Source organism: Beauveria bassiana, assembly GCF_000280675.1.
Source record: "Beauveria bassiana ARSEF 2860 unplaced genomic scaffold BBA_S00012, whole genome shotgun sequence".
NCBI classification, from domain to species: Eukaryota; Fungi; Ascomycota; class Sordariomycetes; order Hypocreales; family Cordycipitaceae; genus Beauveria; species Beauveria bassiana.
The window spans coordinates 655,912-677,526 of NW_007930847.1; the positions used below are offsets into that span (position 1 = coordinate 655,912).

Consider the following 21,615-nt stretch of genomic DNA (forward strand, 5'->3'; position numbering starts at 1 on the left):
GTTGAATGGCAGAAGGACTGTTGGATGGCAAAAAGGACTGATGGTTTTGCCTTTGGCTGATTCGTGATATCGAGCTTTCTCATATGTACCTGATTCAGATTGGACCGCGACTATAATCAGACTGAGCCGTCGTTGATCGAGGCATTTACCAAAAAAANAAAAAAAAAAAGAAAAAAAGAAAAAAGAAAAAAGAGAAGAAAAAAAAACCGAACCAGTCACAGTGACCAACTCACGGCGTATTGATCGAGTCCTTCTATTGTCAGTTATCAAACCTGCCACCTATCCAAAGAAACAAGATCCAAAATAATAATAGCAAAGAATCATCAACTTCCAAATCCTTACAATGAAACCAACCCTTACTCCTCAACACCGAAAACCCCCCCGAAAAGAACCAAACCCAAACCCACTCGCCCTCCTCCAGAACAACAAACAGCCTGCTTATTGTTTTAGCCATTCGTCACACTAATCTCGTAACCCACCAGCACCTCTGTGCTCGTGCCGTTCCAGCCCCTCGTGCCCGCCGCACTCAGCATGAACCGGCTCGTAGGATCAATGTACAGGCTTGAAATAACACCCGCGCGTGGCGGCCCCGGGATAATCAGAAACGGCACCGTCGAGTGCTTGTGCGCTCTCTGCTCATGCAAGTCGTATAATCGCATAATGTCAAACGACGCACTGTTTTTCCGCGGGTTTCCCCTCATTAGTATTACGCGCATCATTGTAGGAATTTCGGGAAAAGAGAGAAAGAAAGACAGAGAGAGAGAGAGACAGAGAGAGATAGAGAGAGAAAGACTTACCACACTAGATGCCGCCCATTCGCCATGGGCTTCACCGCGCTCACCGCGCCGCTGTCCGCCGGAAACTTGAGCACGCGCTCCGGCGCCCATCCGCTGCGCGCCGCGCGCACGTCGTACTCTTCGACGGTGCCGTTGCGGCGGCCCGCGTAAATCTTGTTGCCGTCGGGGCTCCAGCACGCGCTCATGCACCAAGGGGGCACGCCGGCGCGGGGCACGATGCGCGCTGCGGGGTTGGGCATGCGTCGGTCCCAGATCCGAATCGTGCCGTCCATGGCGGACGCGAGAAACGTCGTCGCAGAGGTCTGCGAAGAGTCGAGCTGCTTGCCGGCCGCGGTGTCGGTAACGAGCGTTGGTGAGCGTGGAGCAGGAGGGGCAGGAGGAAGAGGCGCTGGCGGGAACGGCTCGGTGCCAGACTGGGAGCTGTTGTTGGTCTGCAGGGTCTGCGTGGACTGCGTGGCGCTGACGTCGGTAGGCTGCGGGGCTGAGCTGTCTTGGGAGAGCGGTGCTTCGTGCTTGACGGGCTGCGGATCATCGACATCCATCGCATCGCTCTCTGGCGCGGCTGCTTGTGCTTCTTCCTTTGCAGCAGTCGCCGCATCGTCCGCCGACTTGTCCTTGTCCTTGTCCACGTCCAGGCCCGCCATGGCCATGTCGGCCGAGTGGTCCATGCCGCCCTCCTGCTCCGTCATCATGCCCATGCCGCCGGCATACTCCTCGTCGTCGTCCTTTCCAAACGGCTGCTCGTCGTCGCCCGCCGTCTCGCCAAACAAGCTTCCCGCATCGCTACCGCCAAACAGGCTCTCATGCGCCGGCGACGCGGCCCCCGCCTCCCCCTGCTCCCCGCCCGCTACACCGTTGCTGCTGCCGTGCGTCTCCTCTTGGTGCGAGTGCACCCCGTTGGTGGTGGTGGTGGTGGTGGTGGTGGTGCTCGCGAAACCATTCGTAAATGGCGCGCCACTGTTGGTCGTCATTGTTGTGTGCGGCGGGGGATCGTCCGCGTCCGCGGGTACTGGGTCACCACGCTCGGGCCGCAGCTCAACGGCCGAGATCTGGCCCGCCGTGCCGGTGAAGCTGCGAATCACCTGGCCCGTGTTCAGATCCCAGTCGAGAATCGTCTTGTCCCAGCTGCCGCTCAGGACCGTCGTTTCGTCGGGTGCCATTGTCAGCACACTAACCGCATTCGTGTGCCGCTGCAGGCTGCAAATCTTTTTCCCCTCGTCGTGCCGCACGCTTTGCAGGTTAATCGCGCCCGACTCCAGCCCCGACAGCAGCCACAGCGCCGTCGACTCGACCGCGAGCGAGTACACGGGCGACAGTATCTGCTCGTGGTGGCTCGTCATGGCCCCCGGCGGCGGCGGCTCCTCATTCTCCCAGTACGACATCAAGATGCCCGCCTTGGTCACGCTGTCCACAAAGGGGTGCCTCTGCGCGACCGTCAGCGCGAGCTTGCCGTTGATGGTGCCGGGGCCGTCGTACTTTCGAATGTAGCCGTCGGAGCCGCCCGTGAACCAGTACCGCAGGTCCGGCGTAATGGCCATGGCATTGACGCTCGTCGACTGCGGCGCGGCCATGGTAGGGACAATGTCGTAGAGGCGCGCGGTGACGTACTCGGGCCGCACCGTCGGCCGCAGGTAGGCTGGAAACTGCGGACGCGGGCTGCTGGATTTCTTGGGCAGCGGCTCTTGACTGCCATTGTTTTGTGCCGAGGCGTTGTGGCCGTCGTCTTGGTCGCCGTCATCGTCGTCTTCGTCATTGTTGTCCTCGTTGTTGTCGTCGTGGTCGGGCTCTGCGGGCTCGTCCTCCATCACCTCGTCGTGCTCGTTTTCTCGCTCTGACTCGGGCGAGCTCGCAGAGAAGCGCTCCTCCTCGTCCATTGTGTGTGATTATATGTGTCGTATACGCGGTATTCGTCGCAGTAGGTCGATGCGTTGCCCTCGCGATCAGGGATCACGGCATCACCTTGAAAGCAGTCGCTAAGCGCGTCCAGGCGAGTCGCACTCCTCTCTCCCCCGTGATTGATTTCGCTTCTTTGAAGTGTACCCTTTTTCGCTGCTTTTAGCCCACTTAGCAGCGTTGCGCGTTGATTGATATAGAAGTGGTTCTTGTTAGCTGAGGTTTAGTTGTGGAGTGGTTGCGCTCACACTAAATCGTGGCGGCTGCCATTTATTACAAGCCGCTTATCAAATCAGCAGGCGACTCCAGACTCTGGGTAGCTGACTTACGCCCCGTCATTGTACAACGTCATGAGGGGAAAAAAGATGCATATCAAATGAAAGTACAAACAAGTTCCGTTTCAATGTGTCATCAACTCTTTTCTACTCCAAAAACTGTCTAGCAAGACCTTGTTGTAAGTCGCATCGCTCGAAAAGCGGGTCGAGCTCTTTGAAGCAAAACGAGACATGGCGATAACCCAATCAATCTCATATATACATCCAAAGTAACACAAATCATGTCCAATGATGAGGGCTGGACCCGCGTCAAGCGTAAATCCCGCCAAAATCCTCCTAAAAAGATACACACCGCCGAGGCCCATCACCTTCCAGAGACCTTTACGCCGCGTACACACGGTCTTCTGCGACCTCCAAAATCCTTGCGCGCCGACCACGACAAGATTCGCGCGCAATGGCTCGACTCGCCCGCCCATGAAGCCTTGATCCGCCTCGTCGACTCACACGCCCAAAGCTTGCACATAGACAAGGCTGTGTGTCTCGGCATCGGCACGTTTGATCCGGAAGATGGTGGGTGGGAGGCCAAGAGGGCGGCGTATGTGCAGCTTTGTGCGCTGTCGACGCTTACATCACAATTAGGTGAGATTGTGTTACTTATTGTTGGTGTCTGTTCTCTCTGATAATTGCTACCATGTCTTAGTCTCTTGTTCCTCTTTGTTTCATGTTCATTGTCATCTAGACCTACTAACATTGGGACAGAGAAATATAGCAAACACTCCATCGAGTGCATATTCCAAGAACCAATCTTCACAGACTCGGACAAGTCCTTTCTCACCTCTCTAGGTCATCGTGTTGTCTCTTCCCCCGCGGCATACTCACTCATTGATAATGCCACCCTTCTCTTGGCCGTGCACCTTTACCGTCCCATCTACGCGGCCGCTCTACAACTCAACTTGCCCGCCATCTTCATCGGTACAGGCTGGGATGTCTGGGACACGTATGTTCTTTTCTTTTTTCTTGCTCGCTTCGCTCGACGTGGGCCGTAGTAAGCCTCTGAGTGAAGCGAGGAGGCGTGTAACTGCGTTCCAGAAGACATGCTAACATGATGAGTAGAGTAACAATGGAACATTCAAGTGATTTGGACAATATGAAGAAAATGCACAGCATGTATTCACGGCATGCGTTTCCGCAGGACATCACAAGTACGGCCTTTTCCAGCACCAGTATATATTTTATGCCGCCGCAAGACAAGTCAGTGGCTATCCAGCACACGTCACAAGAGAGCACTACCGAAGATGACGACGGGCACAGACGGCAGCAATGAGTCGACAGAACATTGACATCAAAGTTGTGACAGAAAACACAGATGAAAGGTCGCCGAGGTCAATTAATCATGTATAAATACATTCCTCGTACGCTAGATACTATTCTAATTCATGCCCAGCATTCGCACTTGTCAAAAAGAAAAACCCCCAGATACTCCATATAAAGACAAGGCCCACCAAATGAAATAAAAAAGTGTCACAACAACAGACACCTACACGCACGACGGCCAAGGACCGCGAGCCATGCTAGCAGGTTAAGAACAGCATTTCAATGTATAGTCATGCCAAATCACAGAACGTGGAGTGCTCAATCACCTTGATCGAGTCCATGATACTTCCCATCTCTCGTCTCCTCGTCGCCATTTCCAATAAAAAATCATGCCTAAATCAGGCCGCTAGGATACTGTTTTGCCTCCGCAATCGGGAATCTTGACGCCCTTTTTCAAATTTCGATTCACATCAAGCAGACCCCACTTGTCCTCCCAGTTCTCCTTGCCCGAATTGAAGCGCGACTTCCAAGGCTCGTCAAAGGCCTCGAACCAAAAGTAGTTGGTGCCATTGGTTAGGGCATCGCAGACCCAATCGCTCATGAAGCGGTTCATCTCGTCGATGCCAGCCTTGGCGGGGTCAGTGCATTGGGGAGCACTAGTAGGGCACCTGGAGCCGCCCCCAGAGGGCCAGCCGGTTTCGGAAATGACATTCATCTTCTTGTCAGTCTTCCACATAGGGCCATTCTTGTTTTCCCAGAAGCTATAAGTCCATTGGGCGGCCAGATTGGCTGGGGTTCCGCTAAAAAACGGATGAATGTTGGCCATGATCAAATCAGAGTCCTTGCCGAGCTCGGCAGTCCAGTCGTCGCCAAGATCCGAGGTAGCAACGGGCATGCTGATGCTTCGCTTGGTCAGGTTAGTGCGGACGTCAGATAGAAGCGTGGAGAGCGTGTTGATGGTCATTTCTTTGCGGAACAGAATTTCGTTGGCGACAATAACGCCTTCAAACTGATCGCCGCCGTACTCGTCGAGAATGTCCCACATTTGGGAGAGCTGGCGTTTGTTGGTAGTGCTATTTCCATCTTGCCAGACGCCAAGCCAGACTTTGAGATCCTTCTTCATCTGTAGTCTGTCAATGGCGTGCAAGACCATTTGGGTCTGGTTGCAGTCGGTTCCGTACAGGCGAATTTTGTTGGTGAGCTGGCTGAGAACGGCAACGTCGCGGGTAACATTATTCTGAGAGGGCGGATTGTGAATGCAGTCGGGATATTGGACGTTGATCGGGGTATAGTCCATGCCGGGAAAAACTCTGTGCAGGTTCTGATTGTTGAGCAGCTTTTTAATTTCGGCGCTGTCGAGGCCAAGGTCGCCGCTGGCATCGTCGCTGGGGCTGGTCGTCTTTTTGTTGTCATCCTTTCTCCCGGTGACGAGGGTTCCAACAACACCACCGACAATGGCTCCGGCAATAACGAGGAAGATGAGGGCAATGATGGCCCACTTCCATTTCTTGGAGCGGCTCTGCTTCTTCTCTAGCCAATCTGAGGATCGTTCGCGTTTTGGAGGTTCATAATAGCCACGAGTGTCTGAGAAGAAGCGAGTCAGCGTACAATATCCAGCATGTGCGGGATCTAAAAGGCGGTGACTGAGGGAATTGAAGCAGAGCAAGAGAAAACATACCATGTTCGGCAGCTACGGCTGTGGCGCCGCCGGCAGCGGCACCGATGGCTGCGGCACCAGCAATGGGTGCACCGCGTTTATTGGCGCTGTTACCAGAATTTCTGTGACTGCGACGGCCATATTCAAGACCATCGTCGCCATCATCAGCAATGGACATTGGGTCGACCATGCCAAGAGGAGGAACGACGTCTCGACGAGGGGCGGTCGAATAGTTGTAGTAGGCTTCTTGGTTGGAGCCATGTCCCGAAGCGTTGGGGCTCCGAGAGGGCGATCTCGATCCGACGGAGGAAGAGGCAACGGTGCCAAAGGGGTTGACGGTAGAGCGGGAATCAGTGTCAGTGGCATATCCGGCGGCGTAGGGGCCGCTGTGTACGCTTTGGCGTGGTGATGAGTTATTCCAGGCGTTGTTCTGGTATTGTGCGCGTGAAGGCGGAGGCAATACCTGGCCTGTAGTGCGAAGAGAGTCCATGCCAATGTCTGCAGGGTTGCGGTCGGCAAAGTTGGAAGGGGCGGCAGCCATGGCAGCGGGGGGAACGGCGGCGGAACCATAGTTGTCATGAGCAGGTGGGATATTGTGAGAGGCGCCTCGGTAGTCGTCGGGGGGTTGACGCGATGCAGAGCTGTTGGAAGCGTGAAGATTCATGTGCGGAGGAGGCTGTGGGGGACCGTGGGCGGACATGTCGTCGTAGTGAGCGGGCTCGTAATGAGAGCTGTTGGGGTCTGCTGTGTGGTGAGGCAAGTCGTCATGATATGGTGACTGCTGAGCGTATTCGTCGTATTGGGGTCGTCGAGTGGGAGTGTTGTAGCGATTGTCGTAGGCGGGATCAAGAGGCTCCCTCTCGTAGTGTTGGTCGTTGGAGTAGTGCTGCATGGCGATGGCGGGGAAGCAAGCGAGGGCGAGATTTCAAGAAAGCCCGTGTCGGGGGGATTGGACGACAGCGGGCCGCTCAACGGTGTGCTGCTCTTGTTGTAGATGGTGCATGCACAGATGTGTTGGGATCGAGGGCAATGCCGTCAGGGAATTGGCCGATTTGGTGTTGGCGACCAGAGGCAGCGCGGTCGGGGGCGGTGTTTGCGACAGGTTGGGTCGGTGGGCAGCGCCGCAAACAGCCGAGAGAAAAAAGGGCGCAGAAGCGACGATGCTTCTAATGACGAGGCTGCTGACGACAAGCCCGCTGAGGGTATTATTATTTGGAAGTAGAGAAGATGTAGAAGGATGGAGGGAGTGATGGAGGGAGGAAAGGGTAAAAAGAGTGCTGGGGCTACGGTAGCTTACAGTAGTCGCGGGAAGCGCAGGACGGGTGAAACGGCAAGGGCAGAGAGGGTGAAATGGAAATGGTCAAGGCAAGCAATGGGGGTAAAGAAGGCTGTGGTAGCCTGTAACTAGGCGACTCGACCAAGCCAGGTCTGGAAGTATAGAGGTATGGAGATGACCATGGATGAAATGGGAAGAGGCGCAGCTCATCAAGCTGGAAGCGGGAAGCGGGAGTGGTTGCAGAATGGTTGACGGAGTGGATGGAAGAGTGGATGACAAGGTGGGTTCTGGATGAAGCCAAAGTGCCAGGTGCCAAACAACGTGCCTCAAAGTGGTGTGCTGGTGTAAGTAGTTGCTGGTGTGCTAATAGAGTTACTGGTGCTTTTCTAATAGATGTTGGCGACTCGATAATGCCAGTCGAGAATATGCGGTGATTTATTGAGATGATTTGAGTGTCAGAGGAGCGCACGGAACGTACCTACCTACCTACCTAGATACCTACCTACCTAGGTAGGTACCTAGAGAGAGCCCTGATCATGAATTACAGCGTCACTGGTTGCACTTCCAGCGCATAGATGGTTGAATACAGCGACTCTTCTCCACCGTGATTCCCTGGCCGACCTACCTGTGATTCGTACAACAGTGCTGAGTGCCTTGTAGATCCGAGCAGCGGCAATGCTAAATAAATATTCAATTAACTGGATTTGGCAGGATTTGGTAGGATTTGCCCCTGTACATCATCTTGTACCTTTGCTAGTCTCTTGAGCCATTCTACTAGCCCCCTTTAGCACCGTTCTGGCATCATGGCTAAAACATTGGGCTCATTGTTCTCAATAGCGCCACCAATATACGAGTCCCACAAACACGAGAAGGTTACAGGTCTGCGTTCGACTGCTTTATCAAGCCTCGAGCAAAACCTAGTTCTTTACGGAGTATTCGATTCATGATTTTCTTTCTTCTCTTTTTTACCTCGAGCCAATCCTGCTCGTCCCGTCCGCTAACATCAGTCGCGAGGCCACGCCAGCTTTTACGAGATTCCCTCAATCAAGCCAATCCACCGAGAAGAAAGAAATTAGCCTAGTTGCCAGAAATCAATATCCCCATTGTCCATGCCTCGGACAATTTTTTTTTTTTGTTTTCAATTCCAGCGACCATGACGCACGCACGTTCTCGCGGCCAACCCCCAACTACATCCCTTGTTCGTCGCTCGGGGCAACCACCATTGATAACTTGAGATGGCCGGCCGGCTGCTTATCTGGCAATCTGGTTGCCAATTGTACTCAGTATCCCAATTTATTCCAACAGTGACAGCCTCGTCTCGATGCACTAATCCGTACTGGTAGTTACCAGTCATGCATACGGATAATTACTACAACACAAAGTCTGCCTAACTACCACTTCCCGCCGTGTCTTTTTTTAGCCCACAGCCTGCCGGCCCTGACCTTCCTTCTCTGCCACGCAAGCTCGCCTTAATACCAGTATTATCTTAATATCAGTATTATGCCCTCTGGTCCAACATGTAGTTGGCCAATGAATATCTTCCGAGAGTCCACCGAACCGAAAATGCGGTCGCCTCCACCACAACCCCTTGTCACAGTCTCACACCCACGACTCACGGCTCCTCTAGCTTCTGCTCGCTTCATCATTACTCGGTAATAATGCAGTATCTACTCCCTGTCCGGCCTCCTCGCCTGGAATGCCCTGACATCACAATCAGGCGCTCCTCATTACATCCTTCGCTCACGTCCTACAAACTCTTCACATCTTACGTCTCCCCTGTCTTCTTTGAGGTAATTTTTCCTCGGGAAGAAAATTTAAAAGAAAATTTAAAAGAATGACCACACTCCTCTGCTTTACTTGTTTGACCATTCCTCCCCTTCTCCACGCCTGGAGCAAGCCGACGGCCCCAGCCAGACTTCAGATCCCACTCGCAGCCTCACTCCACCGCATCACGCACCTTATTCAATCCCCTCATCTTAAAATACGACTCGCGCCAGGATATCCAATGCAAAATGACACGCGGCCGCATCCTCGTCCCAATCCTGCGACAGTCCACTCCTAGTTTTGGAAGAGGCTGCACAAAAAGGACGAGCCCTGTCGCTCCACCCTCGACTGTTTCGTCCTGAGTATATTCTGCCGATCCATGCCTCGCCATCTGTGCCCTTATTTAATCAGTACATGTGTACCACGCGCTCGCCCGTATCCCCCCTCATGCTTACGCGGCTTCTTTTCTGCTCGCCGCTTATAATAGCTGAGTGATAGATCTCAGTATCCAGGCTCCGCCATCCCCACACATTCAAAGAGACATTTTGTGCCTTGGAACCTTTCCAACGTGCCCTAGTAGCAGGCAAAGCTAATATGAATACGATTGATCTGCACGTAAATGCTATCAGTTTTCGATGATCATGCGACTCGCTGACGGTTCATTTTTTCGTTTATTTTGTTCGCTTCCATACGAGATTATGCCTCGGTAGCCAGTTGCCAGGAATAGGCGACAAAGCGAGTCGCCAATCTTGAACAGAAGAAAGTAAGAAAAGCCAACTAAAATTCAGAGACAAAATAAACAAGAGTAAAAAAGTGGCCAAGACAAACTCAATTAAGGAATATCACAAACAAAGGAAAAAGTATGCAGCGCAGCTTCAAGCTATTTACCAGCTTTACCCATCAATAAGCAATTCAGTTCTGAGTTCTTGTTGGCACAAAGACAGCTGATGCACGTTGCTGTTTTACGCCACACATCTCTCTATTGTAAGTCCTTGAACTGATCAGTGTAGGAAGATATCGTTACATTCGACCCTTCCTCGACCAGGTCCCACATTCCTCGGCATGGCCAACATGCTGTACTGTTCCAGTAGACTCGAAGCGAGGCAACGTCATCTTTGAAAATGACGAAAATACTAACATCATTGTCACTCACTTACCAGTCCAATCAGGATGGCTGAAAGAGCTTCCTCGACTTGATTATTCCACAACGTGTGTTGATTCCGCCTGAGCCAGGCCAATATCGCGGCGGCTTCCCAACGTCAAATAATTGGCCTTTTCTGAATATCAATCTCCGTGAGGGCTATGTACTTGGCTTCTCTGTCTCGGGAATACGACGCTCGGAGAGGACTTGCCACTGAAAACCCCACGTCTGTGGCTGAGACAATCTTATTGCCAGATCTGAACCTCGCGCATGCGACACTGCTTGAAGCAGGTCGATGCCGCCGGGCATCCAGGGTTTCTAACACTTAGAAAAGCACTTTATGCCGTTCTCTAATTGATTGCCAGATGATGTCCCTCGAAATTAATCTCGAGAGTCAGACTCTAACTCAGATGAGATTGTGAGGCCGTTTTCAAGGATCGGGTGACGTCAGGCTGTAGGGTACTGATGCCCTGACGTACGCCTCTCAATCAGGCACGTACGAGTGTGAGGTTCATTCGCTCCGTGGGCATGACATGTTGAGATTTACGCTTTGCGTGCAGAAACACATTTTGAACGGTGGGCGTACAGGGTAACGAGTCACGACCACGTCGAATTTTTCAAGGCCAAATTTCTGTTCCCTCTTTTCCCTTCAGTTTTGCTTTCTTCTTCAGTGTCAATTATTCGGCTTTTTCTGATTGTGTCATTGAGGTGGTGGCATTCTTTACTCGCACACAATCGTCAAAAAAGAGTCAATTACACAGTTCAAATGTAATTGCGTCAGGCTTGTTTGCGATAGATACCGGACGTACTAAACTATGAGCGAAATGATTTACAGTCGCTCTTCAATACAAAGCATGGCCAAATTACGTGTATAAGAAGCTGGGCATTAAGATATCATCACCATGATTCGAAAAAGAGCCGTTGTTGGATCTGTTGCCATAATTTGTCTTTCATAAGTTCACAACACGTAACAGTCTTTTATGACTCTTTTGCGACCCATCATTCGGCTAAAACACGAGTTACAATAGAAAGGCCTAATTATGACTTTTCGCACCATTGGACCTGGCCATCACGGCATTTACCATGAGACTCTGAGCATAAATGATAAATATCTTGCCTTGATGACGAGTTTCTGTTGGGTACCTGGAGTTTGTCTTGGTCAATTGACGTGTCGCCTGCGAGTCTGTATGCGAGAGGCAGGAACAGTCTTGATTCAGGAACGCGCACTCAAGTGTCATGCGGAAATCATGTACGCGCACATGCGAGCTTGCGCATTGTCGCGGCGCTTTTCTCTGAGACGCACGGCGCAGATGGCATTCCAGGTGCAACTTGCATTGGGTGACGATGAATGGTAACGTTACCTGCCAGAGCCCACGTTGGCGATGTGCGCAGTTGCGGGCGGTTTTGAGTTCCACGCCAAGAGAATTGTTAAAAGAAGTCACCCAGACTACCAGAAGAGAATGTCGCAAGATGCGTTTAAGCTCGGAAGCAGCGTGTACCACCACTCTAAGAAGACGTGCTCCTGCTCTTCCTACGTTTCATAAGCGCCAGTAAGGATAAGGCGACCAACTTTATGAGCAAACAGACCGTCGAGAGAACGCATGTCTACAAAATCCGACCAGAGACCAGCAAGGTCGTCGATGTAGCAGATCCTCTTAGCGGCGACAGATACCTTACATGGACCAAAGAAAAGGAGATTGCCGGTGCTTACGAGGTGCCGTGGAAGCAGGTCATCGGTTGGCACGAAGGCACGCCGACCAAGGCCGTCGCGTAGATCCTGTCCGCGCGGGAGTTCATCATGGACAACAGCAAGGACCTCACGAGGGAGCGGGTCAACTACTTTGCGCTGCACCACACGCTTCATGTCGCGAAGCTGCTCCGGGGCGCGCTCGGCGGCGACGAGGCGAAGCTGGACATGCACGCGACCGCCAAGCAATCGGGGGGCTGCTGACAAGGTTGAGGAGAAGCCCAAGATGATCCGACTGTGAGCTGAATAGTCATTGTGTGGGTTTATTGAAGGGGGGGGACGCGATTCTTTTTTTTTCTTTTTTTCTTTTTTTTTAGTACAAAGTAGACGGCGATATGGATAGAATAAATAAACGTGGCAAAAGGCTATTAATACCTGACCCAAATATTCCAGACACTGCCCGCCCGGCATCCTCGGCCGAATGACGCTAAACTAGACTCTCCGCAAATTGTGTCGAGTCCCCTCTTCATGTAGTTGGTGGCTACATCTTTTCGGCGTATCGAGCAGAGTGCGTTCCCGTTTCCCGGCCCGAGACGTCGCACGCCGGCCATGGAGATTCAGTTTTCGATTCCGCTCGCCCGGTCCAAGAACGCGACACCGGGACGGTAAGTCCACCACCCTCCCGCCGACAACTGCCCGGCCATTTTTCTGCGTGAGGGCCAATTGGCGCGTCGGCTCGCCTGTGATAGAGACATTGCGCTGAGGCGTAGCACAAGCGATGCAAGTTTGGTCGACTAATATCTCTTATTCGTTGCACGACATTTAGGTCAACGGTTGCGGCCGAGTCTTTGAGCAGCGCAGCGGCCGCCTCCGCGCGCGCCGGTACGCATCGCTTCGCTCTCGAATCTCGCACCAGACACACTCGCCGAAGCTCGACCCGTGCGCGCACCGGCTGCGTGACATGTAAGCCCAAATTCGAATGCGTATTTTTGGGGATCTGAAAGTGGGAAGCTAACGTGGCCTGCACCAGGCAAGTAAGTTGTCTAGTGCAAGCGGGAGCGACGCGAGAGACGACGGTATTCGAAATTGCTTGAACAAAAGTCTCTGACCGACGGTAGAAAACGACATGTAAAATGCGACGAGACGCGGCCGGCGTGCCTGAACTGCATCAAATGGCGAGGCTACTGCGATTCGTACGCCGACGCGTCGGATGGCAAGGGCACCAGCGACGACAAGACAAAGCTTATACATACGAAAAAGGCGCCCTTGATATTGACGGAACCCCTCGTCAACACACTGCGATTTACGAGCCAAGATCAGCGACTATATTTCGACGAGTGGGCAGCCCTCTCGGTGACGTTTCTTAGCGGCGGTCTCAGCCACACCCGGTTATGGACGGCCACGATGCCTCAGCTGACGCTCGAGGAGCCGACCTTGAGATACGGCGCCATGGCGATCGGCGCGCTGCGCCGCGCGTGCGGACCCGACAACTCGCTGGCGGCCCTGACTCAGGACAACCGGCACTACCTCAACGCCGTGACGCTGTACTGCGAGGCGCTGCGGCTGCAGGCCAGGGCCTCGCCGACACAGGAGGGCCTGCGCACGGCGCTGCTGTCGTCGCTGCTCTTCATATGCTTCGAGTCGCAGCGCGGCAACATGCCCGCGGCGCTCAAGCACATCACCCACGGCTTCAGCATGCTCAACGAGCTGGCCGGGTGCACGCCCAGGGCTCCGGACCTGGTCCGCATCGCGCCCGCCCCGCCGGCCATGGTGCAGGAGATTCTCGACTGCTACAAGCCGCTCGAGCTGCAGTCGCGGTCGTTTATGGGCTCCTACAAGTCATTCTTCTTCAAGGGTGACAACAGGCAAGGCCCGCCGCCGCAGCAACGGCCGCAGCAACAGCCACGCATCATGTCACCGACATCGAGCCCGCAACGCCCTGCTGAAATGCAATCGCCACTGAGTGATCCTGGTACGCCTCAGAGCTGGCAGACTTTGCAGGGCCAGCCAATGGGAATGCTGAGTCCGCAGAGTCTAGACAGCCCTTTGACTCAGAACTCATCACCCGGCGCGCCGGGATCCTACACATCATCACCTTCCTCGGCACCGACCCCTCCTGGGCTTGGGCAGCAAATACCTGGCCAGTCTCCCGGTACGCCAGGTGCGGGGACACCGGCTGGAGGGCCTCCGCAGCGACCGCCCGCCATTGCGCCGTTTACAAAACACTCGCCATACTTTCGACCTAAGAGAACCTCCATCACGACACTACAAGAAATGCCACGAGAGTTCAAAGACATGGAGGAAACGCAAGGATACTGGGCGCTGGTGCAGAAGAACATGGTGCAGTACATGCCGCTGCTGACGGCCACGACTGCCCAGCTTGCTCTCGCCAAGGCCAGCTCCGAGGCCGAAGTCGAGGCCAAGCTGACGGCGATCCGCCAGAACCCCAGCATCTCCAACTTCATCGCCGACTGCCGGTACTGGATCCAGCGGTGGTCCGAAGCGTACGAGCCGCTGTACCAGGGCTTTCTGCGCAACGCGCACACCGACCCGGCGCCGTACCTGCATGCCATCAACCTGCGCATCGAGTACCTCATCCTCTACGTGTACACGACGGTGCCGCGGTACTCGGGGCTCATCACGGCGCGCGGCCTGACGCCGCAGTACCGCGAGATCACGGTCCTCGCCGAGACGCTGCTGCAAGCGCGCCCCAACTGCGGCTTCGCCATGGACTCTGGCTGGACGTGGCCGCTGTTCGTTGCTGCGTTTGGCTGCCGCGACGCGGGCGTGCGCGCCGACGCCGTGCGCATCCTCGGCGCGTACCCGATTCGCAACGCGCTCCGCGACAGCCGCGTGTATCGGGCCATTGCGCTGCGCAACGAGCAGATTGAGCGCGCGGTGGCGAGCGACGGCGACGGCGACGACGATGAGAACAAGCAGTGGGTGCGGCTGCGCCGGCGCGAGGTCCTGTTTGAGGATTTTGGCGCAAGTGTCGTGCTGCGCTCGGTGCAAAAGAATCCGCAGACGGGTGTGTGGGAGCCGGTCGAGGAGATTGCGGACTTTGTGGTCAGGTCGGACGGGCACTTGAACTGGCGGAGGCAGCCAATCTCGGACGCGACGTCGATACTGGGCGGTGTTTGCTGATACGGCGGTATTGGAAGTGGAGCACGAGGATGGTGATGATGATGATGATGATGACGATGACGATGATGAAGAATTTGTACATAATAGCATGGTATAGACAATGATGGGAACTGTATATATAAAGGAATCTGCTTTTCAAAGCATGAATATTATTAAAAAGCATCTGAAATTGAAGACAAAGTCGTCAAATCGTGGTACTTCTACAGCCTTGCTCTCGTGAGTACTTGGACCTGAAAATAAATCGTGACCAGACTAATACTCTGTTAATGATGGCGACTCCATAAAGAGAGCGAAAGTCATATGCAACATCCGGAATAGATTGTCTCGAGCTCTCTATTGTCGAACGTCTACATACTCGTAACTCCCCACCCTTGTCACCGAGATCACGATCGATGCTCTGGTCCCGTTGCCTGAGCTTCTGTAACTGCTAAATCACGGAAAATCAACTGTAAGATGTTCTGTCGTTTCCCAATTTGAGCCGCATTCGAGCCTGTTGTCGACTCTCTTGTAACGCTAAGCCATCCGCAGCCTTGCGTTGGTCGATGGGAGGGCACGCTGTTCACATTGGCCATATCACGCGCTTCAGAAGTGTCATATAACCCAAAATACCCAGCCAAATGCTTTCAAGAGTATCTTTAGCTTGGCAAAGAAACCTTGCGCTTTGAAAAGAAGAGCAAAAGTAGTCCTCCAGACTGCATTGTCTGCACTCGAGTTCATGAAATCACATAGCGCACGTTCAAACATCGAAGCGTGATTGGTTTAGTGGTAAAATTCTCCGTTGCCATCCGCAACGTCGGGGAGCCCTGGGTTCGATTCCCAGATCACGCATTGATAATTCTTTTGCCATTTTTCACGATTTACTTTTTGATCCGTCGCGCGATTATGCGACGGGTTGACTTTGATAGCGGCGGGGGGGCTTGGTGGGACGGTGGATGCTTTTTTGCCCTAGCTGAAAAATCCTTTTCTAGGACGTATGTAAGCTAATAACGTCAACCTCTTCATCGAAGCGTGATTGGTTTAGTGGTAAAATTCTCCGTTGCCATCAGCAACGTCGGGGAGCCCTGGGTTCGATTCCCAGATCACGCATCGCTTATTCTTTTGCTCTTTTGATGTGCTGCCCAATCACTTCTTTTTTGTCTTTTTTGCCGTCGCGAGGACCTCGTCCTGTGTCTACATAGAACTACGCGAAAAGTTGCGAGGGGCGGCTGGAGGCAGGCCTTATTTGCAGAATTTGTCTTCTTTAAAGATGAGCTGCAATTGGAGTAACTCATGGTCTTCCTTTGTGAGTTCTTCCTGGTTGTGGTCTGGCCTGAAGCGATCTGCGCTGTCGCCAGCTCTCGCGAGGCACCATACGCCCTGGTCAAGCGTCTCCTTGGATTGAGAGCCGTCTCGGTAACTATGAGCCAGACCGATATTCTCGACGCAATGCAGAGCGGAAGAGGTGCAAATATCTGTCTTGGCGATTTCTTCGTGGTCTGAAGCCTGGCAGAGTCTTGGTGGGCCTCGCAAAAGCTCGTGACGTACACCAGCAATAATCTGCAGGACGGGGTCGTGCTGGCGAGAAATGCGCGATGTAGCTGCTGACGCTGCGAGCGACATTGGCACGAGTAAGCTCCAAGTCCGTCGGGACTAGTGCCTGTTCAAAACTATGAGCTGGGCCAGAAAGCATTATCGAACCTTGGTGAACTCGAGTTGGCAGGATCTTCTAGAGTAGCAAAATCTCGCATTGTGGTAGTTGATGTGGTCTTTGACAGGGGGAACGGCAAGTCGCCAAACGGCATCCCATCCTTGGCCACGGATCCGGATAGCGTCCGAGGCTCAGTCGCTACTCTTTGCCCAGGGCCATGATGGAGCCAGTAACGTGGCCCAGCTTGGTCATTCGTTCGGCAGCCGCGACGCGGGGAGTTTCGACGCGCCAATGATCACAATGTTCGCAAGCCGTCCAAAGTTGGAGGGCAGCAGGACAGACGTCTCTAAGCCGGGATCGCTCAGGCGGTCCTCGCGTGGTTGCACTTGGTGATGGCTACAGACTAGCCTAGCAACAGAGTGACCCGGCAACCGAATGATGCACCGTCTGGTTCAGTCGGTGCCTGAGTCGATTAGGCGTTTCATTCTTTGTTCCTGCCAAGCAAGAAAGTAACAAGCCCGCAAACGCAGCACAAATCGCCACTACATTCAGCTAGTTACAAGGAAAGAGTCGTTTGCAAGGTCCGCTGGACAGACGCCAAAAGAAATGGCTGGCTGCTGTAAGTCAACCTTGCTCACATCGACGAGCTGTGGAAAAGGGCATTGACTGATATCATTTGATATCTACCTACGTAGTAAAATATCGAGTTCCAGCCCACCGGTACTAGACCAGAATACCTAGACCGTCGAGACAAACGCGTGTGATCGCACTTGTGATGTTTCCCATTGCAAACGGGCGTGCCAGCTGCCTGCCAGTTGACTTGTCGTCACAAGAGGAAGGTGCAAGCCAGGCCTCAGCTTCATAATCTGTTTTCTTGCCTTTCCCAACGCGTGCGCTGCTCGTTTCAGCGTCTCAACATAACCCGTCTCCTCAGCGCTGCTTCGAGCTTCATGATCTTTTTTTCTTTCCTTTCCCAACGCGTGCGCTGCTCGTTTCAGCGTTTCAACATAACCCGTCTCCTCAGCGCTGCTTCGAGTGCCTGGCTGGAACGAGGCTGTCGAGTGTTCTCGAAAGTTCTTCTCTTCGTTCAAATATTCTCGAAACCCTCGCCATCCGTGAACACGCTTTCACATCGGTGTGTCCAAAATGGCCGCACAATCTGGGGATGGAGCATTGGTAGGTACCCATCATCCTGGATTGGGAATGTTTAATGAACACTTATGGCAGCAATTACAAACCTTCCTTCTGCCCACTGGGGGCAGGAGTACTGGCCAAACGAGGCCACCAACAAATTTATTCACGAGCCCATCAACAAAGTGGCTTGAAGAGCCCGAGCTCCCTTCTCCAGAAGAGATCCTACGGTGTTCTCCGCCGCCTCTTCTTGCCATCGAGAATGATCAAATTGAATCAAAGGAAGTGTATCTCGAGAAACACTATCGCATGCAACGGTTCGAGGCTGTCGAGCCAACTCGGCTCGCGGTCACCGAGTTTCGACGAACTCCGTCAATGCTGGAAGGGGATTTGGCGTACATTTACACAAATGTGAGTGAAAAATGTATTAAAAGGTACAGAGTACTGACTTCTTAGGTTCAAATTCAGGGCGTCGTCTTGACCATCCACGGTGCTGCCGCCCGAGTCTCCTTTTCTACGGAAAGAGCTCTAGACGCACCAGTGGATTGGGCAAACTCTAAAAGGCTTCGTCAAGGCTCTCTTGTCGTTTTGTCACCTATCGAGGATGGCTTTCGGTCAAAATGTCTGGTTGCCACGGTCGCATACCGATTTCTTTTTGGTGGCCTTTGGCCAGATTTCGTGGCTGATCCTCCGGAGCCGGAAGAAACGCCTCCGCGAGTCGACTTATATATTTCGGACTGGTCTGAGTTTGACCCAAATATTAAGTACTATTTACTTGAAGCCAAAGACGGATATTTTGAGTCTTTTCGTCACACTATGACGGCCCTACAAGCGGCCGCATCTGAAATGTAAGTTACCTACCCGTATTGTGCCCCAGCTCCACGGGACCTTCATCTAACGACACGACACTAGATCTCTGATGGACAAATACCTTCTGTCAAACGACCTCAGTAAAGGAGTGGAGAACAAGCCAGTCAAAGCACGGCTTCGGACCGTCAATGCGCTTGACAAGTCGCAGGTTGCCGCATGCGAGGCAATCATCGGCCAACAGTTGTCAGTTGTGCAAGGCCCTCCCGGCACAGGCAAGACACATACGACTGTGGTAACAATCGAAGAGATATTAAGTCGATATCCCTACAAGCCACAAAAGCCAGTCATCGTCGCGGCTCAAAGTAATCACGCGGTAGATCAGTTACTCGAGCGTTGCCTCAAAAGGGACCTAGCTGTCGGTCGTCTAGGCGGCCGCACAGTCTCAGGCACTATTGAAGAACATTCTCTGTTCAAGATTCGAGAAAGGTCTAGAGGAACCATCACCGGTATCGGATTATCACCAGCCGCCTACCAAGATTTCGAAACCGCACGTCAAGTGCTCGAGCTCCAACTAAAAGGAGCCTTTCAGGGTCAGCAGAATTACGATATAAAATCGTTTAGGGATGCGAAGATCATCACCCCAGAGCAATTTGACTCTTTAGAAAACGACTGGGTAACGTCGGAGGAAAGCGATCCCCTTCTATCATGGCTAGGATGGAAATCATTTATCACCTCCCCTGCCAACACGCCTCACTCTGCGCAGAAATGGAAGACCAAGGCCGGAATCGATAGCGAAGAAGAAGACCATTGCAAGCGTCGGTTGCCAGACCCAGACAAGCCAATTGGTCCATATATCTCATTTACGAGCAAAGGCCCTGAGCCTCCAGTCTCCCGTTGCAGAAGCTTACTCCGCAACAAAGACTTATACAAAGTCAAGGCGCAACATCGCGAAGATGTGTTCAATTACATGTGCCTTACACTAGCTCAACAAAAACGCACGAAACTTCAAGAATCATTTTTGAAGTTCAGAGACGCCTGCCATCGCCTTCTAAGAAGCAGGATAGACCGTGATCATCGTGTTATTACGAAGACTCACATCGAGATTATCGGTTGCACCATTACCGGCTTATCTAAATACCGCAGACTACTTCAAACTATTAACCCCGACATTCTGATAATTGACGAAGCATCAGAAGCTATTGAAGGAAGCATTAGCGCTGCTCTGCTACCGTCACTTAAGCATCTTGCCTTGGTCGGTGATCACCAACAACTGACACCGCGCCCTATCACCACTATCCTTACAGAACCTGTCTTTGCCCTGCAGGTATCTTTGTTTGAGCGATTGGTCACCCAAAACTCCATGCCATGTCAAGTTCTTAAGATACAACGGCGAATGATCCCTGAGATTCGACAGCTCGTTAATCTCTTTTATCCAGGGCTTAGAGACCACAGTAGCGTTCTAAAACGTGAAGCAATCAACGGTATTGGGCTGCCTCTCTGGTGGTTCGATCATGCCTGGTCTGAGCAAACTGGTTCTGGTGCTTCTGGTCACAGCATAGCCAACAACGATGAAGCTGACATGATTATCGGGTTCACAAAACATCTAATCAGCTGTGGCACGCCGGTGGAAAAGGTCACAATTTTATCCTTTTATACTGCACAGCAGGAACTCATCAACGCAAAGCTAGAAGCCCAGAATATAGGGCTAGCCATTTGCAAAACTGTTGATAGCTTTCAAGGCTGCGAAAACGATGTGATAATTCTTTCGATTGTTCGCAGTCCGCACCCGGGGCGAAGACCAACAGCTGGATTCGTTGAAAATATCCACAGAGCTACGGTGGCACTCAGCCGAGCGCGAAATGCCTTTTACATCTTTGGCAATGCGACCAACCTCCAGGGCAGCGCGACATGGGCCCCTATTCTTGACATGATGGCTTCTCGGAGGGGCTCGTACCTGCCCCTAGTGTGCCCGATCCACCAGAGGACATATTTTGTCCGGAGTCCAGAAGGATGGGAAGGCTTGGGGGAGGCTTGCTGCCCATGCGATAATCATGGAAGACAAGAATGCCAAATGAGCATGATACCGGGCTGCATAGTCAAGAAACCAGTCAAGACGCGAGTCGAGACACCGGACAAAACAACAAGCCAAGATATGGCTCCAGAAGAGAATCCGGAAAGAAAGACAATCAGCGACAAAAAGCCAGGCAAAAGACAAAGAGGCAAGAAAGGCAACGCTTCATCCGTCGTGGTGAAAACATGTTCAATGACAAAGCTTGAAAAGACAGCGCTCGACCGGGTTCAAAGCGCGTGGCTATCGCACGGGCTCCCGTCTTCGAAGTCCACCGACAATACCTCTTCTGAGGGCCGAAGCCAGGATGACAGTGTTTATAGTAGCGGTACTGTCTATAGTAGCGACTACATGATTGAAGTTGGCTATGATGCGTGTATTGAAGAGTTTGAAGAGTTGGCGATTCAGGCACGAGCAGAAAAATTAAGTAGCTCTAGTCAGGCGGCTGATGGGGCACAGGAAAATGCGGTGGAGATTGGTGAAGATCTGATTGACTTCAGCTAGACGTGGCGTGGGCGGCTACCATTACAAGACTACAATAGGTGCTAGATTTAGGACGTTTGCTTTTGATTCGTCCAATGCAGCACTACTTTCCAGTGCATTAGAACAAAGACGCTTGGGGCTTAGGATGACCACGGCGTCACGGCCTGAGAGAACATCTTCAAGCTGCCCTCCGATTGCGGGGGCGGGTCCCGTGTCCGGCCGCACCCCGATCTACTGTCATGAATTTCTAGCAGATGGGTGGTGCAAAATATACAGCAGTGTTCCACCGGCCTTCTAGCTCAAAGCACAGCTGCTGGAGCTTTCGACTGGACTCGCAATGCATACGCGTGGGGTGACGCGCATCCCGTCTGTCCGACGCCGGACGACTGCATCTTGCAGTCTCGGAACCCCTCTTTGTATGCATAGGTGGGAAGGCTTACCAGCTGCCCCGTCTTGCTCAGCCGCTTCTCTCCTCAAATTTTCTTCCTTTTTCTCTCAATTGCTTTCCACCTCCCTAATAATACTCACACTGGTTAACACACGCACGG

General features: G+C 52.8%; 7 protein-coding genes across 7 annotated transcripts; 3 read left to right on the top strand and 4 right to left on the bottom strand.

Moving 5' to 3' along the window:
- Positions 1-446: 446 nt before the first annotated feature.
- Positions 447-2,671, bottom strand: BBA_05097 (transcription factor SPT8; the record flags this gene model as incomplete). Its single annotated transcript, XM_008600194.1, has 2 exons — positions 447-675; positions 798-2,671. 2 exons carry the CDS (start codon positions 2,669-2,671, stop codon positions 447-449), a joined length of 2,103 nt encoding a protein of 700 aa, XP_008598416.1.
- A 575-nt stretch (positions 2,672-3,246) lies between these two features.
- Positions 3,247-4,289, top strand: BBA_05098 (uncharacterized protein; the record flags this gene model as incomplete). Its single annotated transcript, XM_008600195.1, has 3 exons — positions 3,247-3,604; positions 3,725-3,962; positions 4,079-4,289. 3 exons carry the CDS (start codon positions 3,247-3,249, stop codon positions 4,287-4,289), a joined length of 807 nt encoding a protein of 268 aa, XP_008598417.1.
- Positions 4,290-4,685: 396 nt separating this feature from the next.
- BBA_05099 (Glycoside hydrolase, catalytic core) lies at positions 4,686-6,828 on the bottom strand (the record flags this gene model as incomplete). Its single annotated transcript, XM_008600196.1, has 2 exons — positions 4,686-5,908; positions 5,958-6,828. The coding sequence occupies 2 exons, from the start codon at positions 6,826-6,828 to the stop codon at positions 4,686-4,688; spliced, it is 2,094 nt and encodes a 697-aa protein (XP_008598418.1).
- A 4,820-nt stretch (positions 6,829-11,648) lies between these two features.
- BBA_05100 (uncharacterized protein) lies at positions 11,649-12,334 on the bottom strand (the record flags this gene model as incomplete). The annotated part of the gene is made up of 2 exons (XM_008600197.1): positions 11,649-12,099; positions 12,240-12,334. The coding sequence occupies 2 exons, from the start codon at positions 12,332-12,334 to the stop codon at positions 11,649-11,651; spliced, it is 546 nt and encodes a 181-aa protein (XP_008598419.1).
- A 79-nt stretch (positions 12,335-12,413) lies between these two features.
- On the top strand, positions 12,414-14,948 carry BBA_05101 (C6 zinc finger domain-containing protein; the record flags this gene model as incomplete). The annotated part of the gene is made up of 4 exons (XM_008600198.1): positions 12,414-12,469; positions 12,631-12,767; positions 12,835-12,838; positions 12,923-14,948. 4 exons carry the CDS (start codon positions 12,414-12,416, stop codon positions 14,946-14,948), a joined length of 2,223 nt encoding a protein of 740 aa, XP_008598420.1.
- A 1,218-nt stretch (positions 14,949-16,166) lies between these two features.
- On the bottom strand, positions 16,167-16,547 carry BBA_05102 (uncharacterized protein; the record flags this gene model as incomplete). The annotated part of the gene is made up of 1 exon (XM_008600199.1): positions 16,167-16,547. The coding sequence occupies one exon, from the start codon at positions 16,545-16,547 to the stop codon at positions 16,167-16,169; it is 381 nt and encodes a 126-aa protein (XP_008598421.1).
- A 1,174-nt stretch (positions 16,548-17,721) lies between these two features.
- Positions 17,722-21,088, top strand: BBA_05103 (ATP binding protein; the record flags this gene model as incomplete). The annotated part of the gene is made up of 4 exons (XM_008600200.1): positions 17,722-17,751; positions 17,803-18,117; positions 18,163-18,554; positions 18,619-21,088. 4 exons carry the CDS (start codon positions 17,722-17,724, stop codon positions 21,086-21,088), a joined length of 3,207 nt encoding a protein of 1,068 aa, XP_008598422.1.
- Positions 21,089-21,615: the final 527 nt, after the last annotated feature.